Raw genomic sequence first — 20,375 nt, forward strand, 5'->3', positions numbered from 1 at the left:
CCACAGAGAAGGTAGTCTACAGTAGTGTATCTCCAGTAATCCATGAAATCTTATAAAGGTGGTCCTAATCCCACTATAAAAGGGACGCGGTGGCTCAGTGGGTTGGGACGCTGAGCTTGTCAAATCAGAAGGTCGGCAGTTTGGCGGGTCGAATCCCGAGTGCCGCATAGCAGAGTGAGCGCCTGTTACTTGTCCCAGCTTCTGCCAACCTAGCAGTTCGAAAGCACGTAAAAATGCAAGTAGAAAAATAGGGGCCACTATGGTGTGAAGGTAACAGTGTTCCGTGTGCCTTTGGCGTCTAGTCATGCCGGCCACATGACCATGGAGATGTCCTCAGACAAGCGCTGGCTCTTTGGCTTTGAAACAGAGATGAGCACCGGCCCCTAGAGTTGGAAACAACTAGCACGCATGTGCGGGGGAACCTTTACCTTTACCTTTTTAATCCCACTATACAGGGCTTGGAACACTATGTCCAGTTCTGGAGATCTCACTTAAAAAAAGATATTAGTAAGATTGAGCAAGTCCAGAGACAGGTTGGTGCAAGGTCTGAGGGACAAAACATATTGGGATAGATTGGAGGAACTGAATATGTACAGCCTGGAGGGCAGAAGGGAAAGGGGGAATCTGACTGAAACCTTTAAATATATTAAATAGAATAAGGTTCTAGAAGGAATTTCAATATTTAGCAAAATTCAAGAACACGGGCATAACTCAGACTGACAGGAGGGAAGTTCAAAAGTAATGTTAGAAAGTATTACTTCACAGAAAGAATACTGGAAGCTTGGAACCAATTTCCAGCAGAGGTAGTGGGTCAATCATCAGTATCTGAATTCATACATGCTTGGGATAAATACATGTCTATTATCCAACAAAAATTAAATTAAATTAAAAAATCTCAAAGGACAGTCTTGATGGACCATTAGGTCTTTTTCTGCTGTCAGTTTTCTATGTTTCTAAATTCATGTGCACCTCATTCCACAGAATGTCTCTTAATGCAGGGGTCCCCAACCCCCAGTCCATGGACTGGTACCAGGCCGCAGCATGCCAGCAACCAGGCCACACAAACAAGCAAAACCCCATCCGTGGATTGCAGGTAGCACACAAAACCACACACCCTCCGGTCTGTGGAAAAACCTTTCTCCATGGAACCAGTCCCTGGTTCCCAAAAGATTGGGGACTTCTGTCTTAATGCATTGCAACATTTTTTTTCCCTGCCCAAGATGGCGGTGGTCGCAGTTTGAGCTTCAGGCGCTCCACAAGGGCTCCAAATGGGTCAGTTCAGGGAGGCCCACCCGCGGCACGGTACGATGGGGCGACTCCGGGGACTGGGGGATGCAGAAACAGCTGCTAGGTGCTGTTCTCGGCGGCGCTGAGTCCCCCCCTCCGAATAGCGGCGTTTTGGAAATCGCCGGCCTGCCGACCTGCCGAGCAATGCTGCAATGCTGTGAAGGCTCTGGGCGTCCTTGCTTGCCTTTCTTTTCTTGCCCGTTCGTCGTGGATACCCTCTGCTCGTTCGGAGGGGCAGTGGCGACGATCCCACCGGCTGGAGATTCGATTAGGACTATCAGCTGGCAGGCGCCGTCTTTGGCGGCGCGGAGCCTCCCTCTCCTCCTGGATGGCGGCAGTGGACTGTGGGCCTGGACATCGGCCTCGGCGGACATGCTGGTGAATGCCCGGACTCGAGACAGCTGCCGGGAATGCCTTTCTCCGCCACTGGAATACCGTTTGAACTGGTGGGCGGGCGTTTGGGGGAGAGAATATTTTTGCCCTCCCCCCCCCAGACTGGTGGCATTGGCCGGCGATGCGAAGATCGGCAGAGGCCTGGCTTGCCTGCTTTTTTGCTTTTTGTGCTGGCAGGAAGGCATCATGGCTATCTCCATGCCCGGCTGGAATCAAGACCCCCCTATTGACAGTCCAGTTTGGCTGGGACTTGACCGTGGTGGGAGGATGGTTTTGGACTGGTCACTGACCACCTCACTGGTGTGAGAGACCAGTTGGGGTGGGCTTGGCCCAGGACTCCCTTTTCTCTCCACTCCAGATTGGACCCCTCAGCCGGAGTGAGAGGACAGCTGAGGCTTCCCTTTTGATTGCCATCGCAGGTGAGAGCTGAGATGGTCTTGTGGATTGAGAGACATGCCTTCTGGACTTCTTTTCTCATCTATAACAATATCATCAAACTACCCTTTGGACATATCTGTAACACCTGCCCTATGTGATTATTCTAGCGCTGCATGGTTTGCTTCCGTTACTCCGAAGCTGAACTGTATGCCCTCAGGGGGGTTTCTCCCTCCTGGGCGTGACCTACCGCCTGTTTCCACACTCCCCTTAATGACGAGCCCAAGTGTTGGGACTCTGAGAGGTGGCTGGGCCTAGATAGGGGCCTCGAGTTGAGATGTGCTAAGAGGCCCCTGATAAAATTTTTAGCCGGTTATTTTAAAATATTAGGGAGGGGGAGGGGTAGGAGGGTGGGGAGGGAATCTTTAACCGGCACTCAGTCTGGGCCTGTTAGGGGTCCTGACGGGACAGGGTCAGGGGAGGTGGCTGCTGGTTCTGTGAATGTTGGGGTGGGGCTTCAAATCCCCACGATGATAGGGAATGGTAGCAGGTGCTTGCACGGAGGGCCATATCAACACCCGGGATTGCGCCCCCGCTATCTCCGAGCGGTGGCGCGCTCCAACCCTCCGGTTAGCACCCTCTTACCCGGGGATGAGGGTGATCAGGTCCCTGAGCTCAGGCTGGTCTATTTTAACGCTAGATCCATCGTTAACAAAGCTCCCCTCATTCATGATCTGATCGAGGAGGAATGTGCGGATCTAGTGTGCATTACGGAGACTTGGTTGGGTTCGGAGGGAGGGGTGCCTCTGACCGAGTTATGCCCTCCAGGTTTCCAGGTGCTACACCAGCCACGGGCTCAGGGCAGGGGTGGTGGGGTGGCAGTGGTTGTTCGGGAGACTCTGTGTCCGCGGGAGGCCACCATTGTCCAGATGGCCGGGAGTGAATCCCTCCTCTTGAGATGTGGTCCTCGGGCTCAGATGGGCTTGTTGCTCACATACCTGGCACCCGGCTGTGTGGCAACAGCCCTGCCCGAGCTGCTCGACACTCTCTCAGGGCTGGCGGTGGAGTTCCCCAGGCTTATAGTCCTGGGTGACTTCAACCTGCCGTCCCTGGGAGGGTCATCTGAGTTAGCTCGGGAGTTCATGGCCTCCATGACGGTCATGGGCCTGACCCATGTTATTGAGGGCCTGACTCATGCGGGGGATCATACTCTCGACCTGGTGTTCCTATCTGGACAATGGTTGGATGATCTGGGAGGGGGTTTACCAACCATCACCCCCCTGTCATGGTCAGATCATTACCTCCTGTGGCTGGTTTTCCGTTATGCCGCCCCCCGCCACTGGGCTGCGGAACCGACCAGGTGGTTCCGCCCCAGGCACCTAATGGACCCGGAACGGTTCCAGAGGGCGTTTGGGCCTATACCCATCACCCTTACCCACAGCCCAGTCGATGCTCTGGTGGATGCCTGGGAAACGGCAGCCGCCGGGGCACTTGACTGCGTTGTACCCTTGCGACCTCTGACCCGGCGCAGATCCCGTTGGGCCCCATGGTTCTCTGTGGAGCTCCGGGAGATGAAGTGTCGGAGACGAGGTCTAGAGAGCGGTTGGAGGTCCAGCCGATCCGAATCTGACCGATTGCAGTTAAGAAACTTTATAAGGTCTTATCTTGCGGCGATAAGGACAGCAAAGTCTAACTACTTTGCTGCCCTTATCGCATCCGCAGATAATCGCCCGGCCGCCCTGTTTAGGGTAACTCGCTCCCTCCTTAACCAGGAGGTGAGGGAGGATCCCTTGCGGGGATGAGCCGAGGAGTTTAGTCATCATCTGGCGGACAAAATCGCTCAGATCTGGACCGGTCTGGACTCTGACTGGGCAGAGTCTGATGTGGAGGAATCGGACAGTCTTGAGCATGTTATCTGGACTGAGTTCGACCCTGTTTCCCCTGATGATGTGGACAGGATCATGGGGAGGCTGAGCACCACCACCTGTTTGTTGGATCCGTGCCCCTCCTGGCTAGCTTATGCGGCCTGGGAGGGGACACGAGGCTGGTTCCATGCAGTAATAACTGCTTCTTTGAAGGAGGGTGTCTTCCCTGCCGCCTTGAAGGAGGCGGTGGTGAGACCCCTCCTCAAGAAGCCTGCTTTGGACCCGGGTGTTTTAAATAACTATCGTCCAGTCTCCAACCTTCGCTTTTTGGCGAAGGTTGTTGAGAGTGTGGTGGCGCATCAGCTTCCTCTGTTCCTGGAGGAAACTGATTATCTGGACCCATACCAATCGGGTTTCAGACCCGGACACAGCAAGGAGACGGCATTGGTCGCGCTGGTGAATGATCTCTGGAGGGCTAGGGACAGGGGTTGCTCCTCTGTCCTGGTCCTATTAGATCTCTCAGCGGCTTTCGATACCATCGACCATGGTATCCTGCTGTGGCGTCTCAGGGGGTTGGGAGTGGGAGGCACCGTTTTACGGTGGTTCTCCTCCTATCTCCTGGGCCGCTTGCAGTCGGTGTTGACGGGAGGGCAGAGATCCGCCCCAAGGCCTCTCATTTGTGGAGTTCCTCAGGGGTCGGTTCTCTCGCCCCTCCTGTTCAACATCTATATGAAGCCGCTGGGCGAGATCATTCATGGTTTCGGGGTGGGGTATCACCAGTACGCTGATGATACCCAACTTTTTCTTTCCACCCCGAACCAACCCAGTGATGCCCTCGCCGTGATGTCCCGGTGCCTGGAGGCGGTCCAGGTCTGGATGGGGAGAAACAGGCTTCGTCTCAATCCCGCCAAGACTGAGTGGCTGTGCATATCGGCATCTCGGGTCAACCAGACTATTCCATCTCTAACGATGGGGGGTGAGGTGTTACCCCCGTTGATAGGGCTTGCAACTTGGGCGTCCTCCTGGATTCACGACTCAATTTTGAAGACCACATAGGAACCGTGACCAGGGGGGCTTTTGCCCAGGTTCGCCTGGTGCGCCAGTTGCGTCCCTATCTGGACCGAGATGCCCTACGCACAGTTACTCATGCGCTCGTGACCTCCCGTTTGGACTACTGCAACGCTCTCTACATGGGGCTGCCCTTGAGGACCACTCAGAGGCTTCAACTGGTGCAGAGTTGTAATGGGGGTCTCCCGATACTCCCATGTAACACCTCTACTCCGCGAGCTGCATTGGCTTCCGGTTGCCCGGGTGAAATTCAAGGTGCTGGTCATTACCTATAAAGTCCGGGGTATTTGAGGGAACACCTGCTGTCAGCATCAAGTTCCCTTCGTCCAGTGCGCTCCCACAGGGAGGGTCTTCTCAGGGTCCCACTGGTAAGAGATTGCCGGCGGGTAACACCCAGTGATAGGGCCTTCTCAGTGGGGGCGCCTGCCCTCTGGAACCAGCTGCCAGTGGAGCTGAGGACTGCCCCTGACCTCCGTTCATTCCGCCGGGGCCTGAAGACCTGGCTCTTCGAGCTCTCTGGCCCAGGCTGAGGATTAATTTATTTTAATTGGGGTTTTATTTGTACAGGGATAAATTTAATTTTTTTAAAACTGGTTTTAACTTTTGTATTTTTGGTTTTTTAATTCCCTGTAAACCGCCCTGAGTCCTCCGGGAAAGGGCGGTATATAAATGTAATAAAATAAAATAAAATAAATAAAAATAAAATAACATTGAGTGTGGAGCTCATGCTCCATGAAAGCCCATAACAGGAAGTCCTTCTGGAGATTCATGAATGGAGAACTTTCCTGCTGGAACTCAGTATTGACTGGATTCTACTGTGAGAAACCTGATAGCCCAGCAACACTTTGCATTGCATACAAATAAACCTTGTTTCTGATCAGAGGTATATAAAAAAGAGGGACTATCTGGATCATGCAATTGCAGCCTCCATCTTAACTACTGAAAGCTGGGTAGGTTGCTAATGATTTAATGAGGCAGGAAGTCAGTAAATATAAATGGCACTCCCATTTCTCCTTAAATCCTAAGACTGTCTCCCCCTCAAAGTGAAGAATATAGAGCCAAGATGGTTTATTTATTTATTTATAACATTTATATAGCCACCCATCTTTCAACCAACTCTGGGTGGTTCCCAAGCTTAACTCAAACCAATTAGGGCAGCTGAAGTGTTTGATACCATCTGTTGCATGTGGTTAATTCCCAAGGTGTTTAGCATCACCTTTCTACCAAAGCAGGTTTGTCTCATTTTTGTTCTTGCTCTTTTGTAATATGTTCAAAGGAAGCTTTGTGCAAGATCTTTGATTAAAGGTGCTTCCACTATTTCGTGTTGTTCACTCCAAGTATTATCAACATCTGAATATTTGCTATGTCACACTTATAATTCAGAAACTCTTCTTCATCACTTGTTCCACTGTGATTTTTTTTCTTTGCATTTCTCAGGAATCATGTTTAACACAGATGATCAAAATACTTGGCATAACACTCCACCCCCCATTTATTTTAATGTAGAAATAGTACTTAATCATTTTAACATCCCATTCCCTGTATTTGGAGTGGCCATTCTCTAATATTTCCAGGCAAAACATATCTTTGTGTGACCTGTGCCTGCTTATGTGCACACTTCAGTTCTTCTAATTGAATGGACCAAGCCTCTTTCAATCTGATTTACAAACCAGCTAAACTGGTTGGAAGCCAGCAGCCACCTGGATCTTAGTACACAATGCCTGGGAATTTTCCCCAAATAATATAGTTAGGCTGCAAGCAGTAGTAGACACCCACAAGAAGCTTTCAACTGTCTCACACCCTTCCCTCCAACTACCAGAAGGAAATCTGTTTCTTAAAAACAATATTTAACAGCAGGTTTGAAGTCACATTCAGTCTGCATAAATGTGTGGATTAATGTATGTATTTGACCACAGTGACCCTTGAGATTTGCAGAAATTCTCAAAATGCTTGTGATGGAGTTCTGAATTCATAACCATATTTAAGGCATGTAAAATGTGTATTGAAGAATGTAATACGTCTGAAACATTTTGTGAGGAAATGTATACATATGCATCTTTTGCAAACAAATGCATTCAGAAATTGAAATATGAATTTACTGGGTTTTTTTTTTAGAAAAATGCACCTAACTGCAGTAGTTGGACACAGGATTTATGAATGAGCATATGTGAAATTAACATGTATTACATATGCAACTCTTCTTAACTGTTGCAATGGTTCAAGCTGTAAAATAATTGCTTTTCTTTGGCTAACTGGAACAGAATAAGCAGATCAAACAAGATTTAAGCTTTGGTTTTTTTAAATTCTCTTGTATACTGTTCTTTACTAGATATGCAACATAGCAACTTTTCATGGCAAATAAGGGTTCAAGTGTATGCCTGGGAAGATAACACCCTAGAAACTAATCTAAAGGCTTCAGATTTCGCTCTCTTTAGCGGAAGTCCAAGCCAAGCATAGAATAAGAATATATGTTTTACATAAGATCAGTCCACAAGAGAGGCTGCTGCATGTTTTCCTGAGTTGGCAGGAATTTGGCTCTTTAAGGATTCTTCCAGATCTATGGCTTTTTCCTATCATAAACTTGGTGTCAGACTCCCTAAAGGCAGTCATGTACTTGGCTAATGCTCAAAGAGAAAAAAGCAATACAGCTAGGAACAAAATCCTTTTTGTAACTCAGGATCTATAGCCGTTACAACAGTTGACAATCCCTGAGCAGCATGAGTTTGAACCAGAACATAAAGTTGCTCCTAATTCCAATACAACGTCCTCTTTTCCCATGTCTATAATTGTACAATAGACGTCTCACCTGCCGTTTCTCATATGAAGTGTTAATACTGTAGCAATTGCCTGGTATCATTATCCACATCCCTTATCACTAAGAATCCTGACTACCAGTATAAGAAAACAAAATTATGATGTTCACATTGTGTGTGATATTTAAAGAACTCATCATGTTGGACTATTTCACACAGTATGTTGAAAGAATAGCTTGCATTCCTATTTATACCCTGAACTACAAGCCACCCAACTTCTTTCTAGCTTAGGATTCTTCCTCATGGCTAAATCAACATGTGTTCCTCCAGTCTTGGAATAAAAGAAAGAGAATCCCTGGCTTTATTTCCTTTTACACCCACCATCAGCAGCTGACAGGAAAAAACACTATTCATTTTTCCAATGTGGGCCTGGGTAAGGATGGCCATGTGCCTGGGTCAGAGGCTTTAGTTGAGTAAAACACTGCATGCTGGCAACCTGTCACTCAAGCCTGTTCCTGAACTGAGTGTTACTGAGTGGGAGGACACTCACATAACACTTTGCAAGAGCTCCATCCGTCTTCACTCATCTGTCCTCCTCACTAATGGCCAGGCTATTTTTACTGATAGATTTACTGATCTTCCTGTCCTGTGAACTGAAAGGGGAACTGTTAAAACTCTTGTCACTTTCATACAGCTCCAAATATATCCCACACTGAGATGTGTTGCAGAAAACGTTTAATGCACTCATTTGGGATGGAACAACAATACATTTCTAGTATAAATTGGGTAGACCTTTTTTTTAACAGATTGATCTACAGTATTTTGAAAAATCACTGATCGTGTCTTTCATAACAGGTCTGGTGGTCTTTGAGAAGCCCACTAAGCTAATATATAAGGGGAAAACTCAGTCATCCAGTAGGAACTCAGCAGATGCCAGTTGCTTATAGTGTAGTTACCAAGAGTTTGAAGGAGGCATCACAGACCATTTGTACACCATTTGTGTTGGAAAAGGTGGGAAACATTACTTAAAAACTGGAAGGACAAATTTAGGCAGCCTCCATGTGATCTGTGGATGGGACAGTGTTCTTTAAGGCTGCATGATGGAGATCATATGCAAGAATCCTCAAGTCTAGTGTGGTAGGTAAACTCAGCCTTTTAATTGGATGTCCAGCTCATCAGTATTCTGAACTTTGGACAGAATTGCCCTTTCATCTTGGCCTTCACTGCTTCCTGACTGCTGAGAGTGAATGATACTGCTTTTCCCTATACTGACTGGGCAATTCTAGGAGTTGAAGTCTATGAATCTTTAAGTGGACAAGGTTGAGAAACCCTGGTCTTATATAATGTTGTGATATAGGTAACACTAGAAAGGCCATTAATTCACTGCATTGATTGCCTCTTTATTCCTGAGATCAGGAAGAATCAGGAAAAATTAGAATTAATGCAGCATAAACATAGGAAGATTGAAAAAGAACACAAAAAGTATGTATTGTCAGTATTTGGTTGGAATAAGGGAAATGGTTTAATATCCTGAAAAGCATCTGAAGCAAATATATTCAGCATTTTTTGAACTTCTATCTCTTTCTTACCGGGAAAAGAAAAATGAATCACTAATTCTGGTTGCTCAAAATATCTCGTGTTCCTCAGTGTAAAAAGTGTGTGTGTGGGGGGGGGGAGGAAATGACATTCTTACATCAAAAGGTCTTTTATTTACATGGATGTTAAAACTGCAAGAGCAATGAAATGCAATTGCGTGAGCCTTGGGAGGGAGTGGTGTTCACTTTCCTTCAATGCTGTTGCTGCACAATTCTTACCTATGTGGGGTGCGTGTAACTTGAAAAGGAACGTCTTTCTTTTTCTGTTTCTACAGAGAGTCTAGCACCTTCTGGCACCGATATCCTACTGGGATCTCACAGCCATTTGCCATTACAATATAAATAATTCAGAACAGAAAGCCATCTGGTTCCTCAATTATGAATGAGGAACTTTTATTTATAAATGGTTGGACTACTGGCTACAATCCCTCTGGGAGATTTCCTTTAATGCAGAACCTAGGATCATGGAACATAAAATCATACATTGGGCAGGACCATTTAGTCTATCTAGTCCAACACCTTATTCCATTCAGGAATCCAAATTAAAGCTTTCCCAACAGATGGCTGTCTAGTCTGGACTCAACACCTCCAGGCAAGGGAAGCCTACCATTTCTTGGGCAATTGGTTTTATTATTTGTTTATTTGTTCCATTTATGTGGCCACCCATCTGACATGCAGCTCAGGGCAGTGTACAAAAAAGCAAGTAGCAATCAGCAAAAGAATCCCATATAATGGGTAGCAGCATTCCAGTTTCTGAGGGGCTGCCACAAGGAAGAGGGGGGGTGTCACATTGTTCACCAGAGCACCAGAGGGAAGTACGAGAAACAATGATTAGAAACTGATCAAAGAGAGAAGCAAGGAGAAACTTCCTGATAGTGAGGACAATCAACCAGTGGAACAGCTTACCTCCAGAAATTGTGGGCACTCCATCACTGGAGATTTTTTAAAAAAGAGACTAGACAATCACCTGTATGAGATGGTATGGGTTCTCCTGATTGAGCAGGGGGCTGGACTAGAAGACCTCCAAGGTCCCTTCCAGCTCTATTCTATTCTAATGCAATATATTACACCAGAGGCCTCTCAAGCCACCAGAAACAATCAATTATGAAGTGCTCTCAAAATGTTCTGACCTAATGCCAGGAGAGAATCTTAGAAGTCTTCTAGTCCAAATCCCTGCTCAAGCAGGAAACCCTATACCATTTTTAAAAAGTGGTTATCCAATCTCTTCTTAAAAGTGTCCAATCATGGAGCACTCACAACTTCTGAAAACAAGTAGCTCCTCTGATTAATTGTTCTGCCAGGAAATTTCTACTTATTTCTAGATCAGTTCTCTCCTTGATTAGTTTCCATCCATTGCTTCTTGTCCTGCCTTCAGGTACTTTGGAGAATAGGTTGACCCCCTCTTCTTTGTGGCAGCCCCTGAGATATTGGAACACTGCTATCATGTCACATCTAGTCCTTCTTTTCATTGAACTAGACATTCCCAATTACTGCAACTGTTCTTCTTATGTTCTAACCTCCAGTCACCTATATCATCTTTGTTGCTCTTCTCTGCACTTTTTCCAGAGTCTCAACATCTTTTTTGCAGCAACCAAAACTGGATGCAGTATTCCAACTTAAATCCACTACCCCTTATGATGCAATTATGCACATTCCATATCCACAGGAATACTTCTGGATCACAAATAGAGCTCTGATTCAGAGGTGAAGGGGGAGGTGGGAAGAATGGTTCAAATTCTGTTTCTGAGGAATCACACGACTGTTTTTATAAGGCAAGGACTTGCAAGCAATTGCTTAATCCAGCATAGAAAATCTTTCTTTTTGTATATAAACATAGTTCTGTAAAACCAATCAATGTACTAATAATATATGTCATTGTTTAGGGGAGTTCAAAGAATGGTGTATTATCTTGATTAAACATAGCTATGTTATTATTCCCATATTGCCAATAGTAGGTTGAGTCTAAAGTAGGCTTGAGTCTAAATTTGAAGAAAGAATACAATGGTTTATCTAAGATTATACCATCCGTCAGGTGATATATTTATTTATTTATTTATTTATTTATTTATTTATTTATTTATTTATTTATTTATTTATTTATTTATTTATTTATTATAGCTGTTCATCTGGACAGTGTGCAATCAATCATTAAAAATCATAACTATTAAAACACTTTAAAAATAAATAAAAAACAAGATAAATAAGGTAATAAAACATAAGGTTGTAGGAGAACACTCATCTAAACACAATAGAACCATTGTGCAGGTTCCCCATATTGCTGAAAGAACCACATTTTCAGAACCTTCCAAAAAGGTAACAGGGATGAGGCTAACCCCACCTGGGGGTGGGGGGGGGAATGATATTCCGGAGGGTAGGAGCAAACAGCAGAAAAGGCATGTTGTCAGGGTCCCATCAGATGAAGCTCTTTAGCAGATTGAACCTACAACATATCCCTGCTGCTGGGCATGATCAGATAGATAGACGTAATTAGGTAGATGTGTCCCTCAAATAACCTGGAGCCAGGTCATGTAGGGTGATGCCCATGGTCAACCTGGTTCCTATTTGCCTTTTTGGGCTGATATGGGCACCACTCCACTACTCTGAACCCTAGGGACTCTCCTCCACTATTACCCTTTTTACTCCTCCCTATCACTGCTCCATCATTGCATTACTACTGGAATTTGTAGATGGCTTCTCCCTGGCTGATGACATTCAGAATGGAAGGGCAGCAAAACTGAAGATTTAACCAGTCACTTTGCTTAACGTGTAGTAGATATGCAGTGCATATACTAAAACTGGAATGATACAGGGATATGTGAACTCAGGGGAACGTATTATACTGGTATAGTTTTTATTAACTTAAGAACAGGTGGATGATCCTTGAACTCAGCTGTGGAGAAAGACCTATGGCCTTTCAGGAGAGCTAGTTTGGCATTTCTATTTATTTTGTTTCACGCATTTATATGTCTCCCCCTCCGCAGAGGGTTCTGAGCAGCTAACTAGATTTAAAAATATCCAGTACAAGGAAAATGCTAAAAATAAATAAAACATAAAGAAGTAAAATGTGCTGGCCTTCAGGGTTTTCTTAAAGACTGTTTGGAACAGGTCAAAATAAATATGGGTGTGTGTGTGGTGGTGTTCCATAAGGCGGTTGATATGACACAGCAGCTACATGACCTACCCTATAAGGTAGCATTGTTGGACCTATAGGATCTGAAAGCCCTCCAGCCCTGTTGGATCCTATAGGATGCATAACTGAAAGATGCAGCAGCAAAACAGCTGTGATTTATCTCTAAGGATTGTAAATGACCCTCCTGAGAATCTTGCCTCCTTTGCTTCACAACTGGAAGTAACACACAACTGTGTGTTGTTTTTGATTGTCAGATGGGAAGGAAGCATTCCTGCTCCACTCCCTGTCTTCCTCTGAGTTCTAGTAAGCAGTTTTGAAGCCCAACTGACTGATGGTATTTAGGAGGAAAATCAGGATGCCTTTGCTTTCCATTCAGACAGTTTGATGGGTTGGGATATGACACAGCTCAAGGTGGGATATTTTTTTTGAAAAAAATATCCATCACAGACTTCCATGCAGATCAGCGCAATCCAGCAGAACAGACTCTTCATTTATCATTCTTGGATCAAAATGTATTCTAAATCACATTGTGGAAAAGTGTTTTTTAAAAAGTCTACACACTGGGGAAATTTACACCAGCAGATATAAATAACAACCTTTATGTTAACCCAGTATATTCAAAGGATTCCTGCTTTTTTTTTTTAAAAAAGTATACATTAAAAATGTTAGTTTCAAACAGCATTCACTGACCAAAATTTAGAACAGATTGAAAAAGGAGAGAATCTTAGAAGTCTTCTAGTCCAAATCCCTGCTCAAGCAGGAAACCCTATACCATTTTTAAAAAGTGGTTATCCAATCTCTTCTTAAAAGTGTCCAATCATGGAGCACTCACAACTTCTGAAAACAAGTAGCTCCTCTGATTAATTGTTCTGCCAGGAAATTTCTACTTATTTCTAGATCAGTTCTCTCCTTGATTAGTTTCCATCCATTGCTTCTTGTCCTGCCTTCAGGTACTTTGGAGAATAGGTTGACCCCCTCTTCTTTGTGGCAGCCCCTGAGATATTGGAACACTGCTATCATGTCACATCTAGTCCTTCTTTTCATTGAACTAGACATTCCCAATTACTGCAACTGTTCTTCTTATGTTCTAACCTCCAGTCACCTATATCATCTTTGTTGCTCTTCTCTGCACTTTTTCCAGAGTCTCAACATCTTTTTTGCAGCAACCAAAACTGGATGCAGTATTCCAACTTAAATCCACTACCCCTTATGATGCAATTATGCACATTCCATATCCACAGGAATACTTCTGGATCACAAATAGAGCTCTGATTCAGAGGTGAAGGGGGAGGTGGGAAGAATGGTTCAAATTCTGTTTCTGAGGAATCACACGACTGTTTTTATAAGGCAAGGACTTGCAAGCAATTGCTTAATCCAGCATAGAAAATCTTTCTTTTTGTATATAAACATAGTTCTGTAAAACCAATCAATGTACTAATAATATATGTCATTGTTTAGGGGAGTTCAAAGAATGGTGTATTATCTTGATTAAACATAGCTATGTTATTATTCCCATATTGCCAATAGTAGGTTGAGTCTAAAGTAGGCTTGAGTCTAAATTTGAAGAAAGAATACAATGGTTTATCTAAGATTATACCATCCGTCAGGTGATATATTTATTTATTTATTTATTTATTTATTTATTTATTTATTTATTTATTTATTTATTTATTTATTATAGCTGTTCATCTGGACAGTGTGCAATCAATCATTAAAAATCATAACTATTAAAACACTTTAAAAATAAATAAACAAGATAAATAAGGTAATAAAACATAAGGTTGTAGGAGAACACTCATCTAAACACAATAGAACCATTGTGCAGGTTCCCCATATTGCTGAAAGAACCACATTTTCAGAACCTTCCAAAAAGGTAACAGGGATGAGGCTAACCCCACCTGGGGGTGGGGGGGGGAATGATATTCCGGAGGGTAGGAGCAAACAGCAGAAAAGGCATGTTGTCAGGGTCCCATCAGATGAAGCTCTTTAGCAGATTGAACCTACAACATATCCCTGCTGCTGGGCATGATCAGATAGATAGACGTAATTAGGTAGATGTGTCCCTCAAATAACCTGGAGCCAGGTCATGTAGGGTGATGCCCATGGTCAACCTGGTTCCTATTTGCCTTTTTGGGCTGATATGGGCACCACTCCACTACTCTGAACCCTAGGGACTCTCCTCCACTATTACCCTTTTTACTCCTCCCTATCACTGCTCCATCATTGCATTACTACTGGAATTTGTAGATGGCTTCTCCCTGGCTGATGACATTCAGAATGGAACGGCAGCAAAACTGAAGATTTAACCAGTCACTTTGCTTAACGTGTAGTAGATATGCAGTGCATATACTAAAACTGGAATGATACAGGGATATGTGAACTCAGGGGAACGTATTATACTGGTATAGTTTTTATTAACTTAAGAACAGGTGGATGATCCTTGAACTCAGCTGTGGAGAAAGACCTATGGCCTTTCAGGAGAGCTAGTTTGGCATTTCTATTTATTTTGTTTCACGCATTTATATGTCTCCCCCTCCGCAGAGGGTTCTGAGCAGCTAACTAGATTTAAAAATATCCAGTACAAGGAAAATGCTAAAAATAAATAAAACATAAAGAAGTAAAATGTGCTGGCCTTCAGGGTTTTCTTAAAGACTGTTTGGAACAGGTCAAAATAAATATGGGTGTGTGTGTGGTGGTGTTCCATAAGGCGGTTGATATGACACAGCAGCTACATGACCTACCCTATAAGGTAGCATTGTTGGACCTATAGGATCTGAAAGCCCTCCAGCCCTGTTGGATCCTATAGGATGCATAACTGAAAGATGCAGCAGCAAAACAGCTGTGATTTATCTCTAAGGATTGTAAATGACCCTCCTGAGAATCTTGCCTCCTTTGCTTCACAACTGGAAGTAACACACAACTGTGTGTTGTTTTTGATTGTCAGATGGGAAGGAAGCATTCCTGCTCCACTCCCTGTCTTCCTCTGAGTTCTAGTAAGCAGTTTTGAAGCCCAACTGACTGATGGTATTTAGGAGGAAAATCAGGATGCCTTTGCTTTCCATTCAGACAGTTTGATGGGTTGGGATATGACACAGCTCAAGGTGGGATATTTTTTTTGAAAAAAATATCCATCACAGACTTCCATGCAGATCAGCGCAATCCAGCAGAACAGACTCTTCATTTATCATTCTTGGATCAAAATGTATTCTAAATCACATTGTGGAAAAGTGTTTTTTAAAAAGTCTACACACTGGGGAAATTTACACCAGCAGATATAAATAACAACCTTTATGTTAACCCAGTATATTCAAAGGATTCCTGCTTTTTTTTTAAAAAAAGTATACATTAAAAATGTTAGTTTCAAACAGCATTCACTGACCAAAATTTAGAACAGATTGAAAAAGGAGAGAATCTTAGAAGTCTTCTAGTCCAAATCCCTGCTCAAGCAGGAAACCCTATACCATTTTTAAAAAGTGGTTATCCAATCTCTTCTTAAAAGTGTCCAATCATGGAGCACTCACAACTTCTGAAAACAAGTAGCTCCTCTGATTAATTGTTCTGCCAGGAAATTTCTACTTATTTCTAGATCAGTTCTCTCCTTGATTAGTTTCCATCCATTGCTTCTTGTCCTGCCTTCAGGTACTTTGGAGAATAGGTTGACCCCCTCTTCTTTGTGGCAGCCCCTGAGATATTGGAACACTGCTATCATGTCACATCTAGTCCTTCTTTTCATTGAACTAGACATTCCCAATTACTGCAACTGTTCTTCTTATGTTCTAACCTCCAGTCACCTATATCATCTTTGTTGCTCTTCTCTGCACTTTTTCCAGAGTCTCAACATCTTTTTTGCAGCAACCAAAACTGGATGCAGTATTCCAACTTAAATCCACTACCCCTTATGATGCAATTATGCACATTCCATATCCACAGGAATACTTCTGGATCACAAATAGAGCTCTGATTCAGAGGTGAAGGGGGAGGTGGGAAGAATGGTTCAAATTCTGTTTCTGAGGAATCACACGACTGTTTTTATAAGGCAAGGACTTGCAAGCAATTGCTTAATCCAGCATAGAAAATCTTTCTTTTTGTATATAAACATAGTTCTGTAAAACCAATCAATGTACTAATAATATATGTCATTGTTTAGGGGAGTTCAAAGAATGGTGTATTATCTTGATTAAACATAGCTATGTTATTATTCCCATATTGCCAATAGTAGGTTGAGTCTAAAGTAGGCTTGAGTCTAAATTTGAAGAAAGAATACAATGGTTTATCTAAGATTATACCATCCGTCAGGTGATATATTTATTTATTTATTTATTTATTTATTTATTTATTTATTTATTTATTTATTTATTATAGCTGTTCATCTGGACAGTGTGCAATCAATCATTAAAAATCATAACTATTAAAACACTTTAAAAATAAATAAAAAACAAGATAAATAAGGTAATAAAACATAAGGTTGTAGGAGAACACTCATCTAAACACAATAGAACCATTGTGCAGGTTCCCCATATTGCTGAAAGAACCACATTTTCAGAACCTTCCAAAAAGGTAACAGGGATGAGGCTAACCCCACCTGGGGGTGGGGGGGGGGAATGATATTCCGGAGGGTAGGAGCAAACAGCAGAAAAGGCATGTTGTCAGGGTCCCATCAGATGAAGCTCTTTAGCAGATTGAACCTACAACATATCCCTGCTGCTGGGCATGATCAGATAGATAGACGTAATTAGGTAGATGTGTCCCTCAAATAACCTGGAGCCAGGTCATGTAGGGTGATGCCCATGGTCAACCTGGTTCCTATTTGCCTTTTTGGGCTGATATGGGCACCACTCCACTACTCTGAACCCTAGGGACTCTCCTCCACTATTACCCTTTTTACTCCTCCCTATCACTGCTCCATCATTGCATTACTACTGGAATTTGTAGATGGCTTCTCCCTGGCTGATGACATTCAGAATGGAACGGCAGCAAAACTGAAGATTTAACCAGTCACTTTGCTTAACGTGTAGTAGATATGCAGTGCATATACTAAAACTGGAATGATACAGGGATATGTGAACTCAGGGGAACGTATTATACTGGTATAGTTTTTATTAACTTAAGAACAGGTGGATGATCCTTGAACTCAGCTGTGGAGAAAGACCTATGGCCTTTCAGGAGAGCTAGTTTGGCATTTCTATTTATTTTGTTTCACGCATTTATATGTCTCCCCCTCCGCAGAGGGTTCTGAGCAGCTAACTAGATTTAAAAATATCCAGTACAAGGAAAATGCTAAAAATAAATAAAACATAAAGAAGTAAAATGTGCTGGCCTTCAGGGTTTTCTTAAAGACTGTTTGGAACAGGTCAAAATAAATATGGGTGTGTGTGTGGTGGTGTTCCATAAGGCGGTTGATATGACACAGCAGCTACATGACCTACCCTATAAGGTAGCATTGTTGGACCTATAGGATCTGAAAGCCCTCCAGCCCTGTTGGATCCTATAGGATGCATAACTGAAAGATGCAGCAGCAAAACAGCTGTGATTTATCTCTAAGGATTGTAAATGACCCTCCTGAGAATCTTGCCTCCTTTGCTTCACAACTGGAAGTAACACACAACTGTGTGTTGTTTTTGATTGTCAGATGGGAAGGAAGCATTCCTGCTCCACTCCCTGTCTTCCTCTGAGTTCTAGTAAGCAGTTTTGAAGCCCAACTGACTGATGGTATTTAGGAGGAAAATCAGGATGCCTTTGCTTTCCATTCAGACAGTTTGATGGGTTGGGATATGACACAGCTCAAGGTGGGATATTTTTTTTGAAAAAAATATCCATCACAGACTTCCATGCAGATCAGCGCAATCCAGCAGAACAGACTCTTCATTTATCATTCTTGGATCAAAATGTATTCTAAATCACATTGTGGAAAAGTGTTTTTTAAAAAGTCTACACACTGGGGAAATTTACACCAGCAGATATAAATAACAACCTTTATGTTAACCCAGTATATTCAAAGGATTCCTGCTTTTTTTTTTTAAAAGTATACATTAAAAATGTTAGTTTCAAACAGCATTCACTGACCAAAATTTAGAACAGATTGAAAAAATGATATAAAACATTGAGTATGCATTAAAAGGTAAACTGGTAAAATTTATATTAACTATGTTTATTAGGGAAGGTCACATAAAATATAGAACCTCAGTATATTAGGGGAAAATGTAATGTTACAGATTTGTAAAAATCCCCCGAAGTTGGATAGGTTTGAACAATTAACAATATTAAAAGGGTAGAATCCTTGAGGGAGGGGGCAGTTCTCTCTTTTCATCTTTGATGTGTTTCATTTGCATAGCCCCTCCCCTACCCCCCCACCCCAAACAGCAATGTCTGACAAATCAACCAACCTAACTGGGCTGAGTATTTTCTAACTTCAAGAGTTTTCTCAGTTCAGTTATTCACTCTCTGGCTTAATGAGATGATTTAGCTCTTAACCATCCCCATGCTTAATTTGTCTTTTAGTCCTGTTGAGTAAGTGCTCCAAATCCAAGGCTGTTGGGCTCTATGGCTGATGTTTTATGCACAAACATTTATTTTTGAAATATTGCCCTTGGTGAGTAACCAGAAATGACTTTAAGACCTAGAACAGACATGCCAGTCCTAATGCATTTAGCTGGAAGTGAGGTAAGGCTTATTCACAATTCTCAGGAAAGACAGCTTGATGACACAGATGCCCACCAGACTTGCAGGGAGGTTGAGAAGATAAGCCAACTCATTCACTTTACAAATGCAACTCTTATAAAGAGAAATACATATTTCTGGCATATAAGACACTTCAACCTGTCCATCAATATCTTTGCTTTTCCTTTGTAGAAAACTGAACTCGTCCTTAGGATTCAAGGTATTCAATCTTTATTCTAAGTACTTTGCCTTTTTCTTTTATCTCACTTGAAAATGTGTGGACTTCAACTCCCAGAATTCCTCTGCTGGCTAGTTCAGAAACACCGATTTAAAGCCTCCCAGAACCCTAGTCTTTCTCACCCTGGTTGAACTACTGCACAACAAAGTAATGGTTGCACTGATGGACATTTAAATGTTTACTTTTCATGAACCTCTTAAAACACCAACTCACCAACTGACCAACTCAAAGTGACCTCAGCCTTTTACAGCATTCACATGTGCAAAGATTCAGGCAGGCCCATCTCCAAAGGTGTGTGATTGGACACTAGAATTTCATGCAGTGATACTGTCTTGTTTAGCAACTATTCACAATTCTAATGGTGATGAAAAAGTAACTTTATAATCAATCCTCAGATTTATGATATTTTCCTTCTGTAAAGGGAGGGAAAGCTGAAATAAGATCGTTAAGCACAGTTTAAGTTTCAATTAGTCATTGCTTAAAGACTGAATTGCTAGTCAAAACAACGGTCACCCAATGAGACTGTCTGTACTGTGTTGGATTGTGATCAGGGAGGTCTTGTGGCAACTATACTTTCCACCATACAACTGACTTACGCTGACAATCTGGAGGCTTCTGGTAACCAGTTTCATTCTTTTGGGGGGCTTTTTAGACATTGGTAACCAGATATTATTTTATGGGATTCAAACTCTCTATGGAAATTAAACTCGCACATCTTTGCACTTCAGATAACCTCAGTACATTATCCTTAGCAGCTATCCAGATACTGCTGCACAGTGGTTGCAGGAAAAAAAATAGACCCAAACTTGTTTACTTTGAGACAGTCCCTCATTCTCAGCTCCACCTTCCTCATGCAATGGTTGAATACCACTGAAGAAAGATGGAAGCATAATCAAAACAAGAAATAACAACAACAGTGACACAGAATCCCACACAAGTTGCTACAATGCATAGGTTTGTTTGCTTTATTGTTTCAGACAAACAAGTTGTGAAGTGGAGTTTTGCCATGCTCAT

The 20,375-nt window shown here is 42.9% G+C and overlaps 1 protein-coding gene across 1 annotated transcript in view; it reads right to left on the reverse strand.

Moving 5' to 3' along the window:
• Positions 1-1,244: 1,244 nt before the first annotated feature.
• Positions 1,245-20,375, reverse strand: part of LOC310632391 (maestro heat-like repeat-containing protein family member 2B) — a gene marked incomplete at both ends in the record, with an annotated part of 117,473 nt that continues 98,342 nt past the window's right edge. The window contains one exon of the mRNA XM_083349593.1: positions 1,245-1,730. Within this exon, the coding sequence (XP_083205719.1) occupies positions 1,245-1,730 (486 nt within the window). The remainder of the gene's footprint in view (positions 1,731-20,375) is intronic.

This window comes from Vipera ursinii (genome assembly GCF_947247035.1).
Source record: "Vipera ursinii genome assembly, chromosome: 1".
Lineage (NCBI taxonomy): Eukaryota > Metazoa > Chordata > Lepidosauria > Squamata > Viperidae > Vipera > Vipera ursinii.